Source organism: Oncorhynchus tshawytscha, linkage group LG29, assembly GCF_018296145.1.
Source record: "Oncorhynchus tshawytscha isolate Ot180627B linkage group LG29, Otsh_v2.0, whole genome shotgun sequence".
Taxonomy (NCBI): domain Eukaryota; kingdom Metazoa; phylum Chordata; class Actinopteri; order Salmoniformes; family Salmonidae; genus Oncorhynchus; species Oncorhynchus tshawytscha.
The window spans coordinates 26,467,906-26,492,162 of record NC_056457.1 but is presented as its reverse complement, the minus strand read 5'-3'; the positions used below and the strand labels follow the sequence as shown (position 1 = coordinate 26,492,162).

Genomic DNA, 24,257 nt, shown 5'->3' with positions numbered 1-24,257 from the left:
TTCTTCCATGAAATATCCCCCCTCAAACACCTATAAAAAAATAGAAATACAAGAATTTGCATTTGAGATTATGCTGGTCCCTGGTATGAGAGAACGAGAGAGAGAGAGAGAGGTAGGAGGGGTGAGTAAATGTGAAGAAAGCCATTCTTCTAATCTAAAGTGACGGTTATGCAAATATTAAATTCTAGCTGGAGGCTTAGAATGGATGCAGGAGGGGTAGGGCTGAGAGTACAGACAGGAGAGCAGAGGGAGGGGAGGTGGAAGGGAGAGAGAGGATAAATGAGGCTGGTACAAAGGGTCCCCAAATACCACTCACTCATTTTGTTACACATGTCACATACCCACCAGCCAAGGGGTCTGAACCTTTATGGCACAATAGGTTTTGTGTTTACCCTATGAATGTAGGGTCAGTGGTTCAAACCACTGTCAGTGGTTCAGAATATCGCCCCTAAATCTCTATATTACTAGGTTTGTGCATTGTTTTCATTGCAATGAATGCATTACAACACTCAGCATAGAATGTCATGTTAGTTTAAGACAGTGGAGAGGAAGAGACAGTCTAGATGTATGAAGTTATGTGGATGTAGATGGTTTATATGGGTTCATTTAAATGTGAAAGCACATTACTTTAACTGTGAGATGCAAAACAACTCACACACGTCTGAGGCAATCAAAACACCCACATGGAGGGGGGGGGGGTTACAAGGGCATAGGAGGAGTTTAGACTATATCTCTCCCCTAGTAAGCTTACTCTGTTTTTACAAGCTTGCTCAGACAAGAGGCTGCTCACTCCAGAGTGCTTTGGTGAGGAGAGAGGAGAGCAGAGCGTGCTTTACCGGGAATGCTGAGCGAGAATGATATATGGGTCTGGAGGCTCCTTGCAGTACCCCCAAAGATCCCCAGCCTTACAGACAAACCACACTGATTCCTTTGAATGTCGACAATATCGATCATCCTAAATCTGTACAAGACAACTGGATTTCTTCTATTTTCTGCTGTGTGAATAATCAGGAGAGATGAGAGTTCACTTCTCCACCAGTTGGATATTTCAAGGCTGGATCATCCATCTGGTTCTCACTCTGTGTGCACAGGTAAGTCAAACATGCATCCATCTGGTTCTCACTCTGTGTGCACAGGTAAGTCAAACATGCATCCATCTGGTTCTCACTCTGTGTGCACAGGTAAGTCAAACATGCATCCATCTGGTTCTCACTCTGTGTGCACAGGTAAGTCAAACATGCATACATCAAATAAGTACTGCATGTAGATTAGAATAGTTTGATTGTGTATTCTGGATATTGACACAAGTCATTGCAAGACAACTGTTTTAGTTGATGTATCAAACGTTTTCTGTCCTCTAGACTGTGCCTACACTGTCCTCTATACTGTCCTCTAGACTGTGCCTACACTGTCCTCTAGACTGTCCTCTAGACTGTCCTCTAGACTGTGCTCTAGACTGTGCTCTAGACCGTCCTCTAGACCGTGCTCTAGACCGTGCTCTAGACCGTGCTCTAGACCGTCCTCTAGACCGTCCTCTAGACCGTCCTCTAGACCGTCCTCTAGACTGTGCCTACACTGTGATTGTTGTTGAGTTGTTTTAACTAAATATTATTCATTAAGTAACTGGTTCCACATGCTTTTTTTGTTTACTCAACTCTTTGGTCAAAGTGTTGCCTGAACGTAACATTCTTAGTTGGCCCAATCTTAGCTCCTATATGAGAAAATGTAGGCAAAAATTCAGTCAATTTCAAATGATGTTTCTTTGCTTAAATTGACTCATATGTTAATTCAACTAGAAATTATTATTTCGGCAGCTTAACTAAAATAGAAGTTACACGCAGTCCTTTAACATAATGTTTTCATTTTACACAGTTGACTTACATGATTACATTGGGCATGTTCATTTATACAATTATTATTCAACATGTCCTCGTCTGGGATTTGAACTCACAACCTCTTGGTTCACAGCATTCCAATCTTCCCGCATTACAGCCATGTCTGTGTCAATAACTGATTGAACCTGTATTGCTACAATTTACACTTCAAAGTAAATCTTAGCTCTGTTAAAAACACACTGAAGAAAAACAACTATATTTACCATAGTGACTCAGGGGCAACATTAAAACAGAATAATATGCCCCAGCAACATTAGACAACCATACAGAAAAACCTCAAATTGTTGAAATAAGTCAATCAAATCAATGGTGAACGAATAGTCAGATGAACTGATAATTGACACAGCCATGGTGGCGTAGCAGGAAGCTCGGATTGCGTTGAATCGAGGTTGTGAGTTCAAATCACAGATGAGGACATGTTTGAATAATAATTACTGTATAAATGATCATGTACAAGTATGTCAAGCTGTGTCAAATCTGTAAATGTAAAACATTGTATGTTAAAAGGACTGTGTGTGTAACTACTTTCACAGCCTTCGTTAGTTCAAATGCCTAAACAATAATTCACAGTTGAACGAACATGTGAGACAACTTGAGCAAAAGCATAATTTTAAATTGACAGATTTTTTTTTGCCAAAGTATTCTCAAATTAGAGCTAATTTGGGGCAACAATTTTTGGGGGGTTCAGGTAATACTTGGACCGAAAAGTTTAGTAAACAAATAAAAAGGCTATGGAACTAGTTACTTGGTAATAATTAGTTGAAACAACTACATTGGTGGTGGTTTTTGTTGTTGTTTCCATCTAACCATTGTTACTCTGCTCTGGTGGAGTTGAGAGATAAATATACATTGAAAGATATGTTTATGTTCCAGCAATGACTGGAAACAGTTATGTTTGGGTCGTGTCCACATGCTCCTGCCCCTCTCCCGGTCCCGGTAAACCTCAGAAGCCGCATAAAACTGGATGCATCCTTGCTGACCTTGTTTTCACCGGACGTTCCCGTTTCCATTCCAATGCATCGTGATGGGTTATGGTTGTGGGAATGACAAAGATAAGGTTATAGCCTGTTATTGGTGTGGTTATATGGGTGTACACTAGGTTATAACCTATTACTGGTGTGGTTATTTGGGTGTACACTAGGTTATAGCCTATTACTGGTGTGGTTATTTGGGTGTACACTAGGTTATAACCTATTACTGGTGTGGTTATTTGGGTGTACACTAGGTTATAGCTTATTACCGGTGTGGTTATTTGGGTGTACACTAGGTTATAACCTATTACTGGTGTGGTTATTTGGGTGTACACTAGGTTATAACTTATTACTGGTGTGGTTATTTGGGTGTACAGTAGGTTATAACCTATTACTGGTGTGGTTATTTGGGTGTACACTAGGTTATAGCCTGTTATTGGTGTGGTTATTTGGGTGTAGTTGGTTATAACCTATTACTGGTGTGGTTATTTGGGTGTACAGTTGGTTATAACCTATTACTGGTGTGATTATTTGGGTGTACACTAGGTTATAGCCTATTACTGGTGTGGTTATTGGGTGTACACTAGGTTATAACCTATTACTGGTGTGGTTATTTGGGTGTACACTAGGTTATAGCCTATTACTGGTGTGGTTATTTGGGTGTACACTAGGTTATAGCCTATTACTGGTGTGGTTATTTGGGTGTACACTAGGTTATAGCCTATTACTGGTGTGGTTATTTGGGTGTACACTAGGTTATAGCCTGTTATTGGTGTAGTTATTTGGGTGTACACTAGGTTATAGCCTATTACTGGTGTGGTTATTTGGGTGTACACTAGGTTATAGCCTATTACTGGTGTGGTTATTTGGGTGTACACTAGGTTATAGCCTGTTATTGGTGTAGTTATTTGGGTGTACACTAGGTTATAGCCTGTTATTGGTGTGGTTATTTGGGTGTACACTAGGTTATAGCCTATTACTGGTGTGGTTATTTGGGTGAAAATGTGGGATGAAGTATGATGAGGGTATGACGTTCCTTATAAAGACATGCTCAGTTTTGGCACTGTTCAGATAGATTAAAATCTTATTTTGCATACAGAAAGCTGCGTCAAATTCGGGAAATAGGCAGTATTTTGATCAGAAGATGAAGATTTTATGTCTATTCTTGGTATGTTAGTGTTTAGTTCTTTAGGTCCACTGTGTCCTGGTGGAAGTATGAATGTGGTTGAGGTCTATTTGGTTGGCACCAGAGATGTGACTGCAGGCTTGGCTTGGCTAGAGGCCCCTCACACAGCCCCTTAGTCACTGCGTGTGTGTGTGTGTGTGTGTGTGTGTGTGTGTGTGTGTGTGTGTGTGTGTGTGTGTGTGTGTGTGTGTGTGTGTGTGTGTGTGTGTGTGTGTGCGTAGGTGCGTGCGTAGGTGCATGCGTGTGTGTGTGTGTGTGTGTGTGTGTGTGTGTGTGTGTGTGTGTGTGTGTGTGTGTGTGTGTGTGTGTGTGTGTGTGTGTGTGTGTGTGTGTGTGTGTGTGTGTGTGTGTGCGCGTGCGTGCGTGTGTGTGTGTGTGTGTTTGGCTGCTGTCTTGTAACTGTAAGTCAGAATCATGTGGGTTTGCCTGGGAGATTAAGGAGGTTTTCTCTTCTTTGTTTTCCCCCCTCCTGCAGGTTGATGTTGTAACTTTCTGAGCAGTAAGCTGCATGTCAGATGTAGCATTGCGAAATACAGGAACTACAATTGCGGTCAGATATATTGGCAGCCTTGTACTTTGCAATGGAGCAGCAGAATGGTCTGTTTACTGTCCACATCAAGAGATTAACAGACAGTTATTTAGACAGAGATAGTTGTTCTAAATACCTGTTCAGTGGTTTGTTAACCAATAGTAAAATGTTTGAAAGTCACAATTGAAAAGACATGAAAAAACATGAGATTATCATGCAGTATCTTGGCCGAGTAGCTTAGAGGTAACTGCCAACAGTATCTTGGCCGAGTACCTTAGAGGTAACTGTCAACAGTATCTTGGCCGAGTACCTTAGAGGTAACTGCCAACAGTATCTTGGCCGAGTACCTTAGAGGTAACTGCCAACAGTAGCTTGGCCGAGTACCTTAGAGGTAACTGTCAACAGTATCTTGGCCGAGTACCTTAGAGGTAACTGCCAACAGTATCTTGGCCGAGTACCTTAGAGGTAACTGTCAACAGTATCTTGGCCGAGTACCTTAGAGGTAACTGCCAACAGTATCTTGGCCGAGTACCTTAGAGGTAACTGCCAACAGTATCTTGGCCGAGTACCTTAGAGGTAACTGTCAACAGTATCTTGGCCGAGTACCTTAGAGGTAACTGCCAACAGTATCTTGGCCGAGTACCTTAGAGGTAACTGCCAACAGTATCTTGGCCGAGTACCTTAGAGGTAACTGCCAACAGTATCTTGGCCGAGTACCTTAGAGGTAACTGCCAACAGTATCTTGGCCGAGTACCTTAGAGGTAACTGCCAACAGTATCTTGGCCGAGTACCTTAGAGGTAACTGCCAACAGTATCTTGGCCGAGTACCTTAGAGGTAACTGCCAACATAGAGGAAACAGCAACAAAAAACGGTATTAATTGGGTGTTGGGTCACCACGAGCCGCCAGAACAGTTTCAGTGCGCCTTGGCACACAGTACCAGTCAACAGTTTGGACACACCTACTCATTCCAGGGTTTTTCTTTATTTTGTACTATTTTCTACATTGTAGAATAATACCAAAGACATCAAAATCATCAAATAACACATATTGAATAATTTAGTAACCAAAAAAGTGTTAAACAAATCAAAATGTATTTGATATGTGAGATAAGTACTGGTGGACATTATTTGCCTTGATAACAGCTTGAGGTAGTAAGCAGGGATGCATTTCAATTAACATGTGTGCCTTGTTAAAAGTTAATTTGTGTAATTTATATCCTTCTTAATGGGTTTGAGCCAATCAGTTGTGTTGTGACAAGGTAGGCGTGGTATACAGAAGATAACCCTATTTGGTGAAAGACCAAGACCATATTATGACAAGAAAAGCTCAAATAAGCACAGAGAATTGACAGTCCATCATTACATGAAGGTCAGTCAATTCAGACAATTTCAAGAACTTTGAAAGTTTCTTCAAGTGCAGTCGCAAAAACCATCAAGTGCTATGATGAAACTGGCTCTCATGAGGACCACCACAGGATAGGAAGACCCAGAGTTACCTCTGCTGCAGAGGATAAGTTCATTAGAGTTACCAGCCTCAGATATTGCAGCCCAAATAAATGCTTCACAGAGTTCAAGTAACAGACACATCGCAACATTAACTGTTCAGAGGAGACTGCGTGAATTAGGCCTTCATGGTCGAATTGCTGCAAAGAAACCACTACTAAAGGACACCAGAAGAAGAGACTTGCTTGATCTAAGAAACACAAGCAATGAACTTTAGACTGGTGGGAATCTGTCCTTTGGTCTGATGAGTCCACATTTGAGATGTTTGGTTCCAACCGCCGTGTCTTTGTGAGACGCTGAGTAGGTGAACGGATGATCTCCGCATCGTGGCTCCCACCATGAAGCATGGAGGAGGAGGTGTGATGGTGTGGGGGTGCTTTGCTGATGACACTGTCAGTGATTTATTTAGAATTCAAGGCACACTTAACCAGCATGTCTACCACAGCATTCTGCAGCGATACTCCATCCCATCTGTTTAGCACTTAGTGAGACTAGCATTTGTTTTTCAACAGAATAATGACCCAACAACCTCCAGGCTGTGTAAGGGCTAATTGACCAAGAAGGAGAGGGATGGAGTGCTGCATCAGATGACCTGGCCTCCACAATCACCTCAACCCAATTGATGTCTTCGCTATTATTCTACAATGGAGAACATAGTCACAATAAAGAAAAACCCTGGAATGAGGAGGTGTGTCCAAACTGTTGACTGGCACAGTAGATTCTACAAGTGTCTGGAACTCTATCCAAGGGATGCGACACCATTCCATCATTTGGTGTTTTGTTGATGGTGGTGGAAAACGCTCTCAGGCACCGGTCCAGAATCTCTAATTAGTGTTCAATTGGGTTGTGACTGACACACACACACACACACACTTTACACCCCCTATGCTCATTTGAGACCCCGTTTTCAAAGTCTCTGAGTACTGTTCTTCTAGCCATGGTAGCCAAAGTAATTGGAAACTCTGCATTTCTATACGTGACCCTAAGCACGACGGGACGTTTTAATTGGTTAATTAACTCAGGAACCACACCTGTCTGTATCCCTCATTTAACTTATACCTAAATAATGTTGATGATTCATCCTATACTCGTATTTGTGGCCAAAGCAATATTCATTGGAGAAAAAAAGACTTTAAAAAAAGCCAACCTCCAACCAACCTCCAAAGAGAGGATGAGCTGGTCAATCGGTGGTCTAATGAACGGTGTACACCCCACACCATTCCAAAACAGAAAAGGGGATTTTTAACATACTTAATTATATTATTTGGAAGGAAAACTATTTCAGTCTTATTGTAATTAAATATAGGTCATATTTCTTAGAAATCTGGAAACACTGGTCAGTTAATTTAATGTGAGGGAGGTTGGCCAGGAGTCAGGTTTGCCTGTGAAGGAGGATGGCCAGGAGTCAGGTTTGCCTGTGAAGGAGGATGGCCAGGAGTCAGGTTTGCCTGTGTAGGAGGATGACCAGGAGGCAGGTTTGTCTGTGAAGGAGGATGGCCAGGAGTCAGGTTTGCCTGTGAACGAGGATGGCCAGGAGTCAGGTTTAGCTGTGAGGGACGTTGACCAGGAGTCAGAGCTTGGCGTTGCAGTTATGCAAATGTATCTCACATGATAGGAGATGATATGAATGAGGGATCACAGATCTCTCCCCCCCTCTCTCTCTCTCTCTCTCTCTCTCTCTCTCTCTCTCTCTCTCTCTCTCTCTCTCTCTCTCTCTCTCTCTCTCTCTCTCTCTCTCTCTCTCTTTCTTTCTCTTTCTTTCTGTCTTTCTTTCTCTCTTTCTGTCTTTCTCTCTTTCTCTCTCTCTCTCTCTCTCTCTCTCTCTCTCTCTCTCCCCCCCTCTCTCTCTCACTCTCTCTCTCCCCCTCTCTCTTTCTATCTCTTTCTGTCTCTCTCTCTCTTCCTCTCTCTCTCTCTCTCTCTCTTTCCCTCTCTCTTGGTGGGTCACAACAGAAGATAAACTCAAATACTTTTAGATCGGTCAAAGCACACACAAAAACAGTTTGGCATCCAAACAGTTTGGGAACCGCTGTCTGTATGTAACTGAACTGACTGTAGTTGCACTCTTAGATAAAGTTAGAAAGGTTGTTCGTCTATGTTACATCCTGGCCCGTCTCTCTCTGTATAGCCTGTAATCATTTAGGGTGGATCTGGCCATGCTCTTATATATTTAGGGAATGAAAACATATTGCAACAATGTCTCATAATTATTGCCTGATGTTCGGAGGCAGCTAAAACAGAAATACGATTCCCAGCATTCTTTTGGTTTCCTGTCCCCTTTCGCCCAGAACCACGTCTCAATTCTTCGCCCACCTCCTTTCTTTGTTTTTATCCCGCTATAAGATTGTCTTCTCTGCAGATGTATGGGAACTGTGTCCTTCTCATCATCTCGTCTCTTCTAACACATGTTGATCATTATGACTGTGGTCACAACTATGAGTGGCGTTATAAACAATGACTCATGTGAGACACTCTGTGGAAGTAATTAAACACTTGTTGGGATTTGTGTCATCATGTTTTTGGGGCACTGCAGACGCACAGACGAAACAGTTTATCATTGGGAGTTTCAAAAGGTTGGTGGTAGCCAGTCAGCTGATTTGTTCTGGGATGCAGCGTAAGTTGACTTGCCTAGTTAAATAAAGGTTAAATCAATTGGCTAGAGACTTTGTTTTGTTTACTTGGTGGGTCACAAGATGAACTCCGAGGTGAAAAGCTTTAAATTAGTTTTCTTTGTGCCTGGAGGACACTCAGTAGGGGCAGAGGGAAGGGGACAGGAGTTGCACCATGTGACAGTGAGGCGGAGCTAATGTCAGATGCTTTAGGATGGGGTCAGTAATACTGGGCCGTAGCACTTTGGGCCTGTGGTGGTGGTGGTGAAGATTTATAGAAATGAAGATTGAGTCGTTTTTTTACATCTGGGTTCGGCATATTTTCTCTCATAACACTATTACTCTTGGGGGGGGGGTTGTATTAGCTTACCCCCGTACCCCTGCCAACAGCACAGGGTGGCTAGACCACAACACCATCAGTGTTCACAGTAGAGAGGGACTAATGCTGAAGTGTTCATGTAGTCTGTGCTTTAACAAGCCACTGAGGGCTTAGGGGACCACCCTCCCTTCATAGCCTGGGATCCATCCCGTTGACTACTACAGGCTCTCTGCCAGTCTGCTCTGCTGAGGCACTAGGACTTTTATGGCTTTGTTTTAATGGATGACATTTGGAGTTGTAGAAAGGGCTTGATTGTTAGAACAGTTTGCAAATCAGTCAGGAAAAATGCTCAGGCAAGAGCCATGGAACTGTGAGGCACTAGGGAACTTTTGCCGTGGTATGGCTTTGTTTTAATGGATGACATTTGGAGTTGTAGAAAGGGCTTGATTGTTAGAACAGTTTGTAGTCAAATCATTAGAACAAAGTTTTATTCCAGAAGGAGCTCTGTTGACAGGGAGGAAGTTTGCCGTGGTAACAGGCAAGAGCCATGGAACAGGAAAAATGTGAGGAAGTTTGCCGTGGTAACAGGCATGAGCCATGGAACAGGAAGAATGTCAGGAAGGTTGCCGTGGTAACAGGCCTGAGCCATTAAGGTCTTCTTTTTCTTTCTCTCTTTCTTCGGACAGCAGGCAATATTCCTCCCTTTCCTATCCTTCCTACAGCCACCGTTAAGTCCTGACAGGCTGTCATTTCATGAGCTGAGAGCTAACAGGTTTATCATGCCTATGGATGGATGAACAAACAATTGCATGAATGAATGAATGATGTTGTGCTTGGATTTACTGTCACCTTGACACAACCAGATTGATCATAGTGGTCCATGTTTTGCCTTCCAGAGAGCCCTGTCTAGACCCACCTGTTCCCAGCAGCAGTACCTCAAAGAAAAGAGATGTTGCAGCAGGTGTGAACCAGGTAAACTACACACACATACACACATACACATACACACATACACACATACACACATACAGACACATATACACACATACATACACACACATACACGCACACACACATACACACACACACACACATACAGTGGTTCTTCCTTTAAAAGTTTGGAGCTTATGCCGTGACCGTTTGTGGTAGATGGTGGAAGATTGTGGTAAATTGCGTCATTCTAGCAACAATGGCTGACACTTAAATAACGTGCCACAGAATTCTGCGGCACCCCGCAAGCTGTGCTGCAGTACTCCGCAACTTTTAAAGGAAGAACCACTGTACACACGCACACACACAAAAACATACTCCATTCCCCTCCTACATCACTGGAACATTGGTGTATAACTGGTGTCCAGACTAAGGGCTGAGTCAGACTGATCTGTGGCTAACGGACACCAAATTAGAACAAATTCATTTTGGTCTGTGGTCAGTGTGTGACGTATCAACTTCCCTGTTTTCTAATTGGCTAAACGGATGGTTACGTATCCGTTGGCCCGTCAAATGTGCGACTCCCATTGAGAAAGCATTGGAAATCACGTATTGGGATAATACCAGCGGGCCAGTCTGGCCTCCCCCTAACCCACTCTCTCTCCCCCAGGGTCCTATGTGTTTGCAGAGTGTGCTGGTTACTCTGACACAAAGTGTCGTCCGTGTGGCAGTGATGAGTACCAGCCTGACTGGACCAACGAGACCAAGTGTCTGCCTCAGAAGTTCTGTGACACAGGTCAGTAGGTGACTGGGCCTTGGTCTGGGGGGAGTCAGGAGTCTAGCTGGGTGACTGGGTCTTGGTCTCGGTGCAGTGTGGAGTCTACCTGGGGGAGTCAGTAGTCTATCTGGGTGACTGGGTCTTGGTCTCAGTCTAGCTGGGTGAGTCTTGGTCTGGGGGGAGTCAGGAGTCTAGCTGGGTGACTGGGCCTTGGTCTGGGGGGAGTCTAGCTGGGTGACTGGGTCTTGGTCTCGGGAGTCTACCTGGGGAGTCAGTAGTCTATCTGGGTGACTGGGTCTTGGTCTCGGTGCAGTGTGGGTCTACTTGGTCTGGGGAGTCAGGAGTCTATCTGGGTGACTGGGTCTTGGTCTCAGTGCAGTGTGGAGTCTACCTGGGGGGAGTCAGTCAGTAGTCTATCTGGGTGACTGGGTCTTGGTCTCGGGGCAGTGTGGGTCTGGGTCCTGGGGGGGAGTCAGTAGTCTAGCTGGGTGACTGGGTCTTGGTCTCAGTGCAGTGTGGAGTCTACCTGGGGAGTCAGTAGTCTATCTGGGTGACTGGGTCTTGGTCTCAGTGCAGTGTGGAGTCTACCTGGGGGGGTCTTTCAGTAGTCTATCTGGGTGACTGGGTCTTGGTCTCGGTGCAGTGTGGAGTCTACCTGGGGAGTCAGTAGTCTATCTGGGTGACTGGGTCTTGGTCTCAGTGCAGTGTGGAGTCTACCTGGGGAGTCAGTAGTCTATCTGGGTGACTGGGTCTTGGTCTCGGTGCAGTGTGGAGTCTACCTGGGGAGTCAGTGGGGAGTCTATCTGGGTGACTGGGTCTTGGTCTCGGTGCAGTGTGGAGTCTACCTGGGGTCTATCTGGGTGAGTCAGTAGTCTAGCTGGGTGACTGGGTCTTGGTCTCGGTGCAGTGTGGAGTCTACCTGGGGGAGTCAGTAGTCTATCTGGGTGACTGGGTCTTGGTCTCAGTGCAGTGTGGAGTCTACCTGGGGGAGTCAGTAGTCTATCTGGGTGACTGGGTCTTGGTCTCAGTGCAGTGTGTAGTCTACCTGGGGGAGTCAGTAGTCTATCTGGGTGACTGGGTCTTGGTCTCAGTGCAGTGTGGAGTCTACCTGGGGGAGTCAGTGAGTCTATCTGGGTGACTGGGTCTTGGTCTCGGTGCAGTGTGGAGTCTACCTGGGGGAGTCAGTAGTCTATCTGGGTGACTGGGTCTTGGTCTCAGTGCAGTGTGGAGTCTACCTGGGGAGTCAGTAGTCTATCTGGGTGACTGGGTCTTGGTCTCGGTGCAGTGTGGAGTCTACCTGGGGAGTCAGTAGTCTATCTGGGTGACTGGGTCTTGGTCTCGGTGCAGTGTGGAGTCTACCTGGGGGTCTCAGTGCAGTGTGGAGTCTAGGGGGAGTCAGTCTATCTGGGTGACTGGGTCTTGGTCTCAGTGCAGTGTGGAGTCTACCTGGGGAGTCAGTAGTCTATCTGGGTGACTGGGTCTTGGTCTCAGTGCAGTGTGGAGTCTACCTGGGGGAGTCAGTACTGTCTTGGTCTGCATCTGGGTGACTGGGTCTTGGTCTCGGTGCAGTGTGGAGTCTACCTGGGGGAGTGTAGTCTATCTGGGTGACTGGGTCTTGGTCTCTTGGTCTCGCAGTGTGGAGTCTACCTGGGGGAGTCAGTAGTCTATCTGGGTGACTGGGTCTTGGTCTCGGTGCAGTGTCTACCTGGGGAGTCTACCTGGGGGAGTCAGTAGTGTATCTGGGTGACTGGGTCTTGGTCTCAGTGCAGTGTGGAGTCTACCTGGGGGAGTCAGTAGTCTATCTGGGTGACTGGGTCTTGGTCTCGGTGCAGTGTGGAGTCTACCTGGGGGAGTCAGTAGTCTATTGTTGAAGCTTTGTTTTCTAGTCAGTTTCAACTGGTGTTTGTCTGACATTTTATACAAAGCTTTTTGGAGATGCTGATATCTGTGGTGTCTGCTGACCTCTAACCCCTGACCTGTGTGTGGCCCCCAGGTAAGGGCTTTAACCGTGTGAGGCCCAGTAACCGCCTGGCTGCAGTACCCTGTCAGTGTAAACCTGGTTTCCAGTGTTCTCCCATCAACTGTGAGTTCTGTGAGAAGATTCCTACCTGTGGACCAGGATATGGACTGGAGACTGACACAGGTGAGAGAGAGACACACACACACATGCAGGAATGCATATACACAAACACACACACACACACACACAAAACCACACACTGGACTGTTGTCAGCAGTCCAGTTGTTTACTCTTTCTCCTCTGTTGTTTGTGTTTTAAACTCAGAGTCGGGCAGGAGAACTTGTGTTGCGTGCAAGAGAGGACATTTCTCTCCCAACACCTCTATGGAACCATGCAGTCTGTGGACCAAGTGAGTTAACACACACACACATACTGTTCACCATGTCCCGTCATACAAATATTTTTCCCTGGGTGCTCGTATTTTTTAGAACAGTGTGCCCGAGTGAGACAGGAACGGGGTTCTGCAGGCGCCCAAAGCTCCACCGCATCAGTGTTCTGACCAATGCCGCACCACTTCCCCTGGAACACACAGCTGCTTCTACCACTGCCTGGCTCTGTGGTGAACCAATAGAAAGAACAGAGAGGGAGAAAGAGAGAAAGAGAGCAGAGAGAGCAGAGAGAGCAGAGAGAGAAGGAGAGAGGGGGATGTGGGGAAGAGGGGGATGGGGGAGAGAGAGAGAGAGAGAGAGAGAGAGAGAGAGAGTGAAAGATATCTTAAACGTTCAAGCAGACAACCTAAGAAAATGTAAAACAATGACAAATGGTTTGATGAAGAATGCAAAAACCTAAGAAAGAAATTGAGAAACCTGTCCAACCAAAAACATGGAGACACAGAAAACCTGAGCCTTCACTATGGTGAGTCACTAAAACAATACAGAAATACACTACGGAAAAAGAAGGAACAGCACGTCAGAAATCAGCTCAATGTAATTGAAGAATCCATAGACTCTAACCACTTCTGGGAAAATAGGAAAACACTAAACAAACAACAACACGAAAAGTTATCTATCCAATATGTAGATGTGTGGATAAACCACTTATTTTTGGCTCTATCACAAAGAACAAACAGCAAAAACATATTCTGTACATGATCAATTACAAATCTTAGAATCAGCTACTAAAGACTACCAGAACCTCCAATTGCAGGATTCTCCAATTGCATTGAATGACCTACAGGACAAAATACAAACCATCCAACCCAAAAAGGCCTGTGGTGCTGAGGGAAAAACATATGACGTTATAAAATCTATCCACACAAACCGGCCGATACCTGCTAATGATCAGAATCCAGAAAAGAGCGTTCAAATCTACAACCACTTAAAAGGAAGTGATTCACAAACCTTCCATAACAAAGCCATCACCTACAGAGAGATGAACCTAAAGAAGAGTCCCGTAAGCAAGCTGGTTCTGGGGCTCTGACCACAGACACAAAACAAGGGCAGAGAAAATCAGGACAGCAACACAATTAGACGCAACCAAATCATGAGAAAACAAAAAGAGAATTACTTGACACATTGGAAAGAATTTACCAAAAAACAGAGCAAACTAGAATGTTATTTGGCCCTAAACAGAGAGTACACAGTTGCAGAATACTTGACCACTGTGACTGACCCAAAATGAAGGAAAGATTTGACTGTGTACAGACTCAGTGAGCATAGCCTTGCTATTGAGAAAGGCCGCTGTAGGCAGACCTGGCTCTCAAGAGGCTATGTGCTCACTGCCCACAAAATGAGGTGTAAACTGAGCTGCACTTCCTAACCTCCTGCAGAATATATGACCATATTAGAGACACATATTTCCCTCAGATTACACAGACCCACAAAGGATTCAAAAACTAATCCAATTTTGATAACCTCCCTCCCATATATATTGGGGGAAATACCACAGTGTGCCATCACAGCAGCAAGATTTCAAATCAAATCAAAATGTATTTGTCACATGCGCCGAATACAACAGGTGTTTACTTTACCTTGAAATGTTTACTTACCAACAATGGCGTTTTAAGAAAAATATGAATTTTTACTAAATAAACAAAAGTAAACAATTAAAGAGCAACAGATCAATAACAATAACGAGGCTATACAGTGAATTGCGAAAGTATTCACCCCCCTTTGCATTTTTCTTATTTTGTTGTCTTACAACCTGGAATTAAAATAGATTTTGTATCATTTGATTTACACAACATGCTTACCTCTTGGAAAATACAAAATATTTGTTATTGTGAAACAAGCAAGAAATAATACAAAAAAACAAAGTCAATACTTTGTAGAGCCACATTTTGCAGCTATTACAGCTGCAAGTCTCTTGGGATATGTCTCTATAAGCTTGGCACATCTAGCCACAGGGTTTTGCACATTCTTCAAGGCAAACTACTCTAGCTCCTTCAAGTTGGATGGGTTCATTAAAACTTCTTAGGGCTAGGCCCCATTTTTCTCCACTTCCTGTCTGAATGACGTACCCAAAGTAGATTGCCTGTTGCTCAGGCCCTGAAGCCAGGATGTTTACATAGTGGGTACCATTGGAAAGGAAACACTTTGAAGTTTGTAGAAATGTTAAAATAATGTAGGAGAATATAACACAATATATATGGTAGGAGAAAATCCAAAGAAAAACCAACCAGAATGTTGTTTTTTGAGAGAGAACATACAATGGAAATTACAATGGAAAGTATAGGGGCATACTGTAGATGGGAAAGTATAGGGGCATAATTATAGCTCCCAGGATGCAATTCCTATGCCTTCCACAGGGTGTCAGCGGTCTATGTTCAAGATTTCAGGCTTGTAACTTCTAAAACGATTAAGAAACATCCGTTTTAGTACAGGGACAGAGTCTTGGAAATGTGTGTTTGGGCGCACCATGAAGACAAGACGCATCTGCTAAAATTGGTTTCCTATGAAACATACGTCTTTCCGAAATAAATATTATAGTTTGATTACAGTTCAGGGTATCTGAGGAGTAAAAATAGAAACGTATTTTGACTTGTTGAAACAAAGTTTAGGGGTAGATTTTTGGATTCCTTTCTCTGCATGTTGAACGAGTGGAATACTCAAATTGATGGCGCCAACTAAACTGACTTTTTGGGATATAAAGAAGGATTTTATCTAACAAAACAACACCACATGTTATAGCTGGGACCCTTTGGATGACAAATCAGAGGAAGATTTTCAAAAAGTAAGTGAATATTTATGAAACCTGTGCCGGAGGAAAAATATTTTGATGTGAGGCGTTATCGACGCACTTATTGATGAAGCCGGTGATTGTTGTGGTATACCATCAGATGCCATCGGATGAATCCCGGAACATATTCCAGTCTGTGCTAGCAAAACAGTCCTGTAGCTTAGTATCTGCGTCACCTGACCACTTCCGTATGAAGCTAGTCACTGGTACTTCCTCCTTTAGTTTCTGCTTGTATGCAGGAATCAGGATAGAATTGCCAAATGGAGGGTGAGGGAGAGCTTTGTACGCATCTCTGTGTGGTGTGAAGGTGGTCTTGAGTTTTTTTCCCTCTTGTTTCATATGTAACATGCTAATGTACCTGTTGCCACAAGAAAAAGGCAACCAGTGAAGAACAAACACCATTGTAAATACAACCTATATTTATGTTTATTTATTTTCTCTTTTTTACTTTAACTATTTGCACATCACTATAACACTGTACATAGACATAATATGACATTTGAAATGTGTCTACTCCTTTGAAACTTGTTTACTGTTGATTTTTTATTGATTATTTCACTTTTGTTCATGATCTATTTCACTTGCTTTCACAATGTAAACATATGTTTCCCATAAAGCCCTTCAAAATGAATTGAATTGAGAGAGAGCAGAGAAAGAGAAAAAGAGAGATAAAGAGAGATGGAATGCCTGGATTGCTAAAAACAGAAATAATGACAATGTATCCTCTCCTCCCCTGTGTCCTCTCCTCCCCTGTGTCCTCTCCTCCCCTGTGTCCTCTCCTCCTCTGTGTTTTCTCCTCCCAGTTGTAACGGTCTGGGGAAGAGTGACAAGCAGACTGGGAGCGACCAGACTGATGCTGTATGTGGACCCCATCTCTCTGGTGCCTCTACCTCCTGGGTCCTACTGTGGGTTCTGTCAGTCATCACTGTCCTTTGTCTCCTCATCCTCCTGCTCTACTGCTACAAGGAAAAACTTCGACTACTCTCAGGTACCTGAGGCAGAGATCACATTTGTTATGTATGACCATGATGTTGAGGGAATTTTGCTTTTATAGAAATATGTCTTGGCATAAAATGACTGACTAATGAGCGAAATGACTGACTAATGTCATCCTCTTATGTCTTCCAGTGAATTTACGATCATGTGTCCAGAATTTGAAAAGGACCAGGATACAGCAGGTAAGGTAGACTCTCTTTAGTGGTCAAGATGACACGCATTAACAGTTTACAAATAGTCTAATCTGTCTGTCTCTCTTTCCAGGAGACTCTGGCCCCTCTCTACCACAGTGGCGTCGTGGGAGGGGGACTAGAGGGTCAGAGTGGCACTCTGCGTGAGACAACCTGTCTTATTGGCCTGGCTCACAGCCCCTCAGAAACCCCACACACCTGTCCTACAGCTACACCTGGTGACCGGGTCAAACTGCCACCCACCAAAGAGATGGAGGAGGAGAGGAGGGAGGAGGAGGATGAGGGGGTGGGGAGTGAGGGGTCAGGGGAGGCAGAGGAGGTTTCTGAGGATGGTGTGTCAGAGGATGTGTGTGTGTCTCCACTGTGGGCTGGCTCCTGTGTGTGTGTGTTGTCTGTCAGGGAACCATTAGAGGTAGGGGATAATGAAGACTGTAGCCAGGCTGTCAACCCTGGAACCCTCGGGACCTGCTCCTGTGGAGGAGAGGGGGAGAGCAAGGGGGGAGAGAAGGATGAAAGGAAAGATGGAGGGAGGGAGAGGGCCAAGGTGGTAGAGGGTCTGCAAGTGAAGAGCTCTGAGAGGAGCAGCCATACCTCCTCCCCCTTCTCCCTCTCTCCCACCTCCTCCTCTCTCTCCCCCGCTGACCATTCATGTGACCTCTACCCACCGCTGACCCAAGTCAGGTCAGAGGTCAAAGGTCAGCTTATTGACAGCTCACAGAGGAAAGGGGAGGAGCTATACAGACTGAACTGCAGCATAAGCTCCACCCTCACCACAAAAGCCACGCCCCCTTTGACCTCCGCAATATCTCCTTACCCCTCGGTGACCTCTGTAACTGTGGGTGACCGGCAGTCCGAGCTGACCTCTGAAGCCTCCAGCAGTGAGCAAAACCAGGGACTTTCTTGGAGGGACATTGGGGGAAACAAGCTCTCGTCTGGGGGCTCGGAGCTGGATTGTGCCCCTGAGAGCCTCCAGAGTCAACTCACGGAACCAGCACTCACCTCAGGTAGATACAGCGCAGAGTTCTAGCAGTTCCACACTCATAAGAAAAAGGCTAAATACACGTGTCATTATACATTCCAACCATTGTTAAAGAGGAAAGATACATATATCCACGGGTGTTTCTCCTGGCTTATTGGACCTGGGTTATTGTATAGGACTGTGAAAAGGTGATTCTGAAATGTCAATGTTGTTCCTCCAAAATGTATGTATTGGTTTCCACCTAATGACCTCCTGTTGTCTTAAGGACCACACACAGTAGGAATGTGTTAGATGAGCCAGTGATTACACGCTGTAACATTCAGTGTGTGTGTGTGTGTGTGTGTGTGTGTGTGTGTGTGTGTGTGTGCGCATGGGTGGGTGTTTAACTCTCGGAGTGTGAGCTTACACACAACACTCCTGTTTACCCAGAGTTCCACAGGGTTATTCAAAGTGACCACAGGTGTAATTGAAACAAGATGTGCTCTGAATACCCAGCCCTTGAGTAATACCCAGACTCACACACTTTCAAACTCTCATCAATCACTGTGTACTTGAATTATGCCCCAAGGCAGCAGTAAGCAAATAAACACAGTTTCCCATAATGCAGTAATAACATGTAATCAACTGGACTTCCCGCTCAGAGGTTAAACATGGGATCACACCTCAGAGAGACAGGGAGAGACAGGGGCTGCATCTCAACAGTCTATTGAGATTTCCTCTCTGTGTCTCTCCTGGGTGAGAATAGTACAGAGAGCGAAGCAAGGACACCTCTTCCACATGATCACATGATCACATGAGGAAGGAAGAAGGAAAGGACATGAAGAGAGGAAGCCACTTTAGACTGAAATGTTTCACAATCGTGTGGTCATATAGTTTTTTCCTATTCTTACTATGCCATGTGTACACATAGCCATGTGTACGGTTTATGGTATCTGCCTCCCTAGGGTAGTTCAACTCTAAACAGAGTACACAGAGACAGCAGGTATTCCTGGCCAGACTGGTGTTACAGTTCCAGTCAATTATTTCAGATGTGATTCCAGACACTGACACATATGTTATGATAAATGTGTGAAGAGTGACTCAGTGAAAGTCTGGGGTCTCGTTGCACCTCTAAACATTTTTTTTTAAGGAACTAGAGAATGAAAGAAAAATGGAGAGAGAGAGAGAGAGCGAGAGGGGGAGAGGGAGAGGGAGAGGGGGAGAGGGAGAGGGAGAGGGAGAGGGAGAGAGAGAGAGAGAGAGAGAGAGAGAGAGAGAGAGAGGGAGAGAGAGAGAGAGAGAGAGAGAGAGAGAGAGAGATAGAGAGAGAGAGATAGAGAGAGAGAGAGAGAGAGAGAGAGAGAGAAGGGGGAATAGAAAGGAGGAGGAGGTCTGTTGAAATGGGCAGCAGACGACATCAGACATGGATGTCTGTAAGTTTCCGGTCGTGTTTATAAATGCCATCAGTAGTGTGATCTATGAATATGGAAATAAGGGAACAGATGGAAGTTTGTTCCTCTTCATTTGAATATTCCGATGGCTCAGTGTGGTGTCTGGCTGCAAGGCTTGATGCTACAGTAGCTGGAAGTTACAGTGGCAAGAAAAAGTATGTGAACCCATTGGAAATACCTGGATTTCTGCATAAATTGGTCATAAAATGAAATCTGATCTTCACCTAGGTCACAACAATAGACACACAGTCTGCTTAAACTAATAACACACAAACAATTATACATTTTCATGTCTTTATTGAAAACACTGTGTAAACATTCACAGTGCAGGGTGGGAAAAGTATGTGATCCCTTGGATTTAATAACTGGTTGACCTTCCTTTGGCAGCAATAACCTCAACCAAACGTTTTCTGTGGTTGCGGATCAGACCTGCACAACGGTCAGGAGGAATTTTGGACCATTCATCTTTACAAAATAGCACTATTCTTGGGATGTCTGGGGTGAACTGCTCTCTTGAGGTCATGCCACAGCATCTCAATCGGGTTGAGGTCAGGACTCTAACTGGGCCACTCCAGAAGGTGTATTTTCTTCTGTTGAAGCCATTTTGTTGTTGATTTATTTCTGTGTTTTGGGTCGTTGTCCTGTTGCATCACCCAACTTCTGTTGAGCTTCAATTGGCGGACAGACAGCCTAAAGTTCTCCTGAAAAGAACATTTAGGGGTGGCAGGTAGCCTAGTGGTTAGACCTTTGGGCCAGAAACTGAAGGGTTGCTGGATTGAATCCCTGAGCTGACAAGGTAAAAATCTGTTGTTCTGAACAAGGCAGTTAACCCACTGGTCCCCTATAGGCCATCATTGTAAATAAGAATTTGTTCTTAACTGACTTTCCTGGTTAAATTAAAAGAATGTCTTGATAAACTTGGGAATTCATTTTTCCGTCGATGATAGCAAGCTGTCCAGGCCCTGAGGCAACAAATACTTTACAGTTGGGATGAGGTTTTGATGCTGTTCCTTTTTCTCTCCACACATAGTGTTGTGTTTTCCTTCCAAACAACTCAACTGTAGTTTAATCTGTCTACAGAATATTTTGCCAGCAGCGCTGTAGAACATCCAGGTGCACTTCAGATGTGCAGCAATGTTTTTTTTGGACAGCAGTGGCTTCTTCCGTGGTGTCCTCCCATGAACACCATTCTTGTTTTGTGTTTTATGTATCGTAGACTCGTCAACAGCGATGTTAGCATGTTCCAGAGATTTCTGTAAGTCTAGCTGACACTCTAGGATTCCTCTTAACCTCATTGAGTATTCTGTGCTGTGCTCTTGCAGTTATCTTTGCAGGACAGGCACTTGTAGGGAGAGTAGCAACAGTGCTGAACTCTCCATTTATAGACAATTTGTCTTACTGGGACTGATGAACATCAAGGCTTTTAGAGATACTTTTGTAACCCTTTCCAGATTTATGCAAGTCAACAATTCTTAACTTTAGGTCTTCTGAGATCTCTTTTGTAAAAGAGAGAAGATTCACATCAGGCCATGCTTCTTGTGAATAGCAAACTTACATTTTGTGAGTGTTTTTATGGGGCAAGGCAGCTCCAACCAACATCACATACTTTTTCCAACCTACACAGTGAATGTTTAAATGATGTATTCTATATAGACAAGAAAAATACAATAATTTGTGTGTAATTAGTTTAAGCACACTATGTTTGTCTATTGTTGTGACTAAGATGAAGATCAGATCAAATTTCACTACAAATGTATGCATAAATCCACGGGGGTTCACTTAATTTTTCTTTGTCACTGTATAAAGTCAGATTTAATGACAGTATCTGTTTCTGTAGTGAACAGGACATGTCGTCTGTGATAATGTTCTGACAAACTGTACTTCTCTGTCTAAGTGGTGGTTTGAATAAATTTGGACATTTTCACATGGAATGAAAACTGCTTGTCACACTGAAACCCTGATGTTCAAGGATATGGTTAGGATGTCCTTGACCAGGACTATGGTCAAAGGTACCGCAGCCTACCATGGTCTTTCTGTGGTCACTGTGCACCATCATCATCACGCCCACTGGCTATTAGTCATCTGGGGTTGCCCCTAACATGCTGGTTAAACTGACCCCTTACCTCTCTCTCTCTCTCTCGCTGTCTCTCTCTCGTTCTCTCTCTCTCTCTGTCTCTCTCTGTCTCTGTCTCTCTCTCCCCCTGTTCTCTCTCTCTCGCTGTCTCTCTCGTTCTCTCTCTCTCTCTCTCTCAGGTCAGGTGACAGGGAACAACAACACCACCTTTATCTCTAGTGGTCAGGTGATGAACTTCAACGCTGACGTCATCGTCGTCTACGTCAGCCAGACGTCTCTAGGCAACGAGGGGGAGGGGCCAGACGATGCGTTCGGAAGCCCCGTTCAGGAACAGGCCAATGAGAGAGCTCCGATGTTCCAGAGTTCCATCTCCTCCAAAAGTGTCAGCCATTCGTCAGTGGCGTCCTCAGTAAACTCCATTACCCATAACCCCCTACGGCAGGAGGACAACCTGCCGGTTCAGGAAGTGACTGATCAGTGGCCGAGAGAGAATTGAAACATGAAAATGGTGGATAGTGTACCATTAAACCACGAGAGGAGCGAAGCCTGTCCAAAACCTACTGCTACGACCTACTCCAAACAATCGTCCACGGTCTTCCTGGGTAGGGGTTAATTATTGGAACTGGGCCATAGACTTGGACCTGGAGGACTGTGATCCTCATCTGCCCTTGTGGTTGTTTCTCAATAGTCTCATGTAGAGCTTTGGCAGTCATGAAATTTTGTCAGCTGGTGATTGTCAAGCAAATAACTGCCTGTCTCACGGTAATTGACTGTTAATTAACATAAACACATTCAGCATCTCCTGGCTTCCACTTCCTACAAGACACTGATGCAGACCTTTAAAAATGGAATAAATCCATGTAATATAGCCTAAACCATCACAGTAAATCCAGTATTTATTTTTGAGTGTTCTAAAGAAACACGATATGAAGAAAATGTAGTCTATTTCAGAAGAACAGAATAGCATAGTCTGAGTTGTCCTTATGTTAGGTCCTGACCTGGGTATGCCATATGTCTGTGGGCTACACTAGTTCATTTAGCAGACAAGATTTGTTTAGAATTCCGTGGCATCATTTTATATTTTATAATATGAAGAATATAATTGAACAATGGGCTAATGGAACAAAGCTGAATAATAATAACATGGTGCTATTCTGTGTTGAGAGGTTAACAAAGAATCAGATATGCTCTCATATGCTTCATTTAGAGTTATTTGTGTAACTTTAGTTGTGATACAAATGTTGGGCTATATGTATTGATTTCTAATACATTTTAAGGCTGCATGATGCGACTCTAATGATGATTTGAAAAAAAGTTGCATTAAAGGCATGAGCTCTGCTTTGTTTTTCTGTGCAGGATGTACACACTTCATCAGTCTCTCATTCACAATTTGACAAGCACTTGATAATTCCTCGAAATTCCCGGCTACATGCCCTTTGTGTGGCCTTAATGCCCCCTAAATGAATCCATGCCCTTTGTGTGACCTTAATGCCCCCTAAATGAATCCATCCCCTTTGTTTAACCTTAATGCCCTCTAAATGAATCCATGCCCTTTGTGTGGCCTTAATGCCCCCTAAATGAATCCATGCCCTTTGTGTGACCTTAATGCTCCTAAATGAATCCATGCCCTTTGTGTGACCATAATGCCCCCTAAATTAATCCATGCCCTTTGTGTGGCCGTAATGCCCCCTAAATGAATCCATGCCCTTTGTGTGACCATAATGCCCCCTAAATTAATCCATGCCCTTTGTGTGGCCTTAATGCCCTCTAAATGAATCCATGCCCTTTGTGTGACCATAATGCCCCTAAATGAATCCATGCCCTTTGTGTGGCCGTAATGCCCCCTAAATGAATCCATCCCCTTTGCAGCCAGTGGGCATTGTGGGCATCTACACTAATTGAAGTGGATTTAACAAGTGACATCAATAAGGGATCACAGGTTCCACCCAGACTCACCTGGTCAGTCTATTTCATGGAAGGAACAGGTGTTCTTAATGTTTTGTGGACTCAGTGTATAATATACATGTAAATGTTTGTTTTTTAAACCGTTTTTTATGCTGTCAGGTGTAGGACTAATGAAGAAATCTCTGGAACCAAATACCTTATTGTCTTACTACAAAAACCATGGAAGTGGTTTGGTGATCCACACTCTTGTGAGTAACCGTGTTTAAAAAGACTGGTGTTAGCTTTAGCTCAGAGGGGTAACAATCTTGTGCCCAGCAGGAGACCTAGGATTCACCCACCAAGATAATTAAGCACCTACTCATGATTTATTATTGACCTTCCTTAAGAACTGAGAGTTTGTTAATCTGGCTCCACAAGTCCAGGTCTGAAACCAGGTATTCAATAGCTAACTAATCAAATATAGCTTTCAGGAGTTGAAAGTGGAAACTTTTAACTTGTTCATATCTGTAAATAAAATGTACATATTGATTCAAATCAAATTGCAATAAATGACAGAACTGTTTTGATAAAAATTCAGTGTGTTTTTTCATCAAGCCCCATTGTGACAGCAGTCTTACTGTTATTTCATGGTTTACTGTCTACTATCTGGTAATTACAATGAATAGTTATTCATCTTCAGCCATAATGGCTGTGAAAACAAAGCTAATTACACATGCGGCCAGGCTTCAGTTTCTGTCACTGTCCCAATGCTGACAGACAGACTG

At 44.0% G+C, this 24,257-nt stretch overlaps 1 protein-coding gene across 1 annotated transcript; it reads left to right on the top strand.

Annotated features, from left to right (window-relative positions):
- Positions 1-756: 756 nt before the first annotated feature.
- On the top strand, positions 757-24,065 carry tnfrsf11a (tumor necrosis factor receptor superfamily, member 11a, NFKB activator). Its single transcript, XM_024392458.2, has 9 exons — positions 757-1,091; positions 9,910-9,985; positions 10,614-10,739; positions 12,715-12,864; positions 13,006-13,090; positions 16,722-16,906; positions 17,047-17,096; positions 17,179-18,109; positions 21,768-24,065. The coding sequence occupies exons 1-9, from the start codon at positions 1,017-1,019 to the stop codon at positions 22,082-22,084; spliced, it is 1,995 nt and encodes a 664-aa protein (XP_024248226.2). The 5' UTR covers positions 757-1,016; the 3' UTR covers positions 22,085-24,065.
- Positions 24,066-24,257: the final 192 nt, after the last annotated feature.

Excerpts from the sequence above, each read along its gene's own strand:
- tnfrsf11a (XM_024392458.2), top strand. The coding sequence starts at position 1,017 with ATGAGAGTTCACTTCTCCACCAGTTGGATATTTCAAGGCTGGATCATC. Across the intron at positions 1,092-9,909 it reads TTCTCACTCTGTGTGCACAG|AGAGCCCTGTCTAGACCCAC; the intron begins GTAAGTCAAACA and ends TTTGCCTTCCAG. Across the intron at positions 13,091-16,721 it reads CCATGCAGTCTGTGGACCAA|TTGTAACGGTCTGGGGAAGA; the intron begins GTGAGTTAACAC and ends TTCTCCTCCCAG.